This window comes from Cyprinodon variegatus, unplaced genomic scaffold (genome assembly GCF_000732505.1).
Source record: "Cyprinodon variegatus isolate N-32 unplaced genomic scaffold, C_variegatus-1.0 Scaffold743, whole genome shotgun sequence".
Classification (NCBI taxonomy): Eukaryota; Metazoa; Chordata; class Actinopteri; order Cyprinodontiformes; family Cyprinodontidae; genus Cyprinodon; species Cyprinodon variegatus.
In genome coordinates this window covers 147,311-148,708 of record NW_015151196.1, presented here as the reverse complement: position 1 = coordinate 148,708, position 1,398 = coordinate 147,311, and the positions used below count along the sequence as shown (strand labels likewise).

General features: G+C 44.8%; 1 protein-coding gene across 1 annotated transcript in view; it reads left to right on the top strand.

The window, feature by feature from the left end:
* The window catches only part of slc25a46 (solute carrier family 25 member 46), a 12,724-nt gene that overhangs the window by 5,765 nt on the left and 5,561 nt on the right, over positions 1–1,398 (top strand). Inside the window, exon 7 of the mRNA XM_015395467.1 lies at positions 138–195. Within this exon, the coding sequence (XP_015250953.1) occupies positions 138–195 (58 nt within the window). The remainder of the gene's footprint in view (positions 1–137; positions 196–1,398) is intronic.

Below are 1,398 nucleotides of genomic sequence, written 5' to 3'. Positions count from 1 at the left end.
TAAAGGCTTTTTTTTTAAACGATTTGATTAGTTTCCTGTTAAGACAAACCTCTTTCCAAACATGTTTTCTCTGCAGAATGTTCGCTATCTTCTCTCTCTCTCTGTTCACGCTGACGGTCGGTGTCTCTCTCCCACAGGTTAACCGCTGTGGTCGCTCTCCCTTTCTATTGCTCCAGCCTCATCGAGACCGTCCAGGTGACCTATCATCTATGTTGATTGATTGATTGATTGATTAGCCAATGGTTGAGGCATTAGACGTCTCGTTGGACCATTTAAACCAAGCATGTTGAGGATAAATGATCTGTGAGGTCATTAAAATCTTCTGAAATCATTTAAATCTAGAAGTCCTCCAAGACGATCACTGGCAGCTGATCACGGACGTCTTCTCTTGCAGTTGTAACCAGCAGGTCCTGATGTTCCTCTCAGATCATCGGATTTAGCGAGTTATGACACTCTGGTCTATAAATACCTTCTAGTTTAGGTGATGGTAAATTAGCTCAGTACGTGGCTCTGTCAAAGAAACGGTAAAGTCGGGCGTACACTCTGCGATATTTTCAATCATTGCACGCAGCTACAGCTCAAACTGTACGATGAAACCGCAGGGTTTAAAAGTTCACCGCTCACGATGTTTGTTCTCAAACTGCGACCCGACGCTCTGATGCGATCTACCTGCTCACACTGTACGTCTAAAAACCAGGTGAGACTCAGCTCTGCGGTGAGATGGCGCTACTCTGACTCGTCTATCAGGAAGCCAAACGAGTAGAAGAGGAATATGAAGCTCACTAGAGTGAAACCTTGGAAATGTGTGCAATTTTATGCTAAAAGCCCTAAAAAGAAAAGGAGACGACGTATTTGGACAAAGACACGGCTGAGCAAACGTGGCTACTACGGTCAGTCAGTTTGACAGAACTCCATTCGAACCCCAGTCTGTGTTTTCATCTGAGAGGAAGAATCCTTGTTTGCCCACTAAGCGGTTTACCCACGACCACCTTACAAAGGCCGATCGGGAGGTGGCCGTGAGAGGCTCATCGCCACTAAACGACGCACGATGAGGGGGAAAGTCATCCCGATCGAAAAATTCTCGCACGACGTGAGAATCGGCCAGAAAAGGACAAAAAAATTGTACAGTGTACGCCCGGCTTAAAGCAGAGGAGGTCTGGGCCCGTTTTCAAATCAAAGGGATGAAAGAGAGAAAATAAAATTAGAGATTGAACTAACAGATTCTGCAGAGTGGAAGAATAGAGATAGAATGATGAAAAAGGGGTCCCTATGTCCTCCAGCAGTCTAAGCCTATAGCAGCAGAACTATAGAGATAGATCAGGATAAACTGAGCCACTCTAACTAGAAGCTTTATCAAAAAGGAAAGTTTTAAGCCTAGCCTTAAAAGTAGACAGGGTG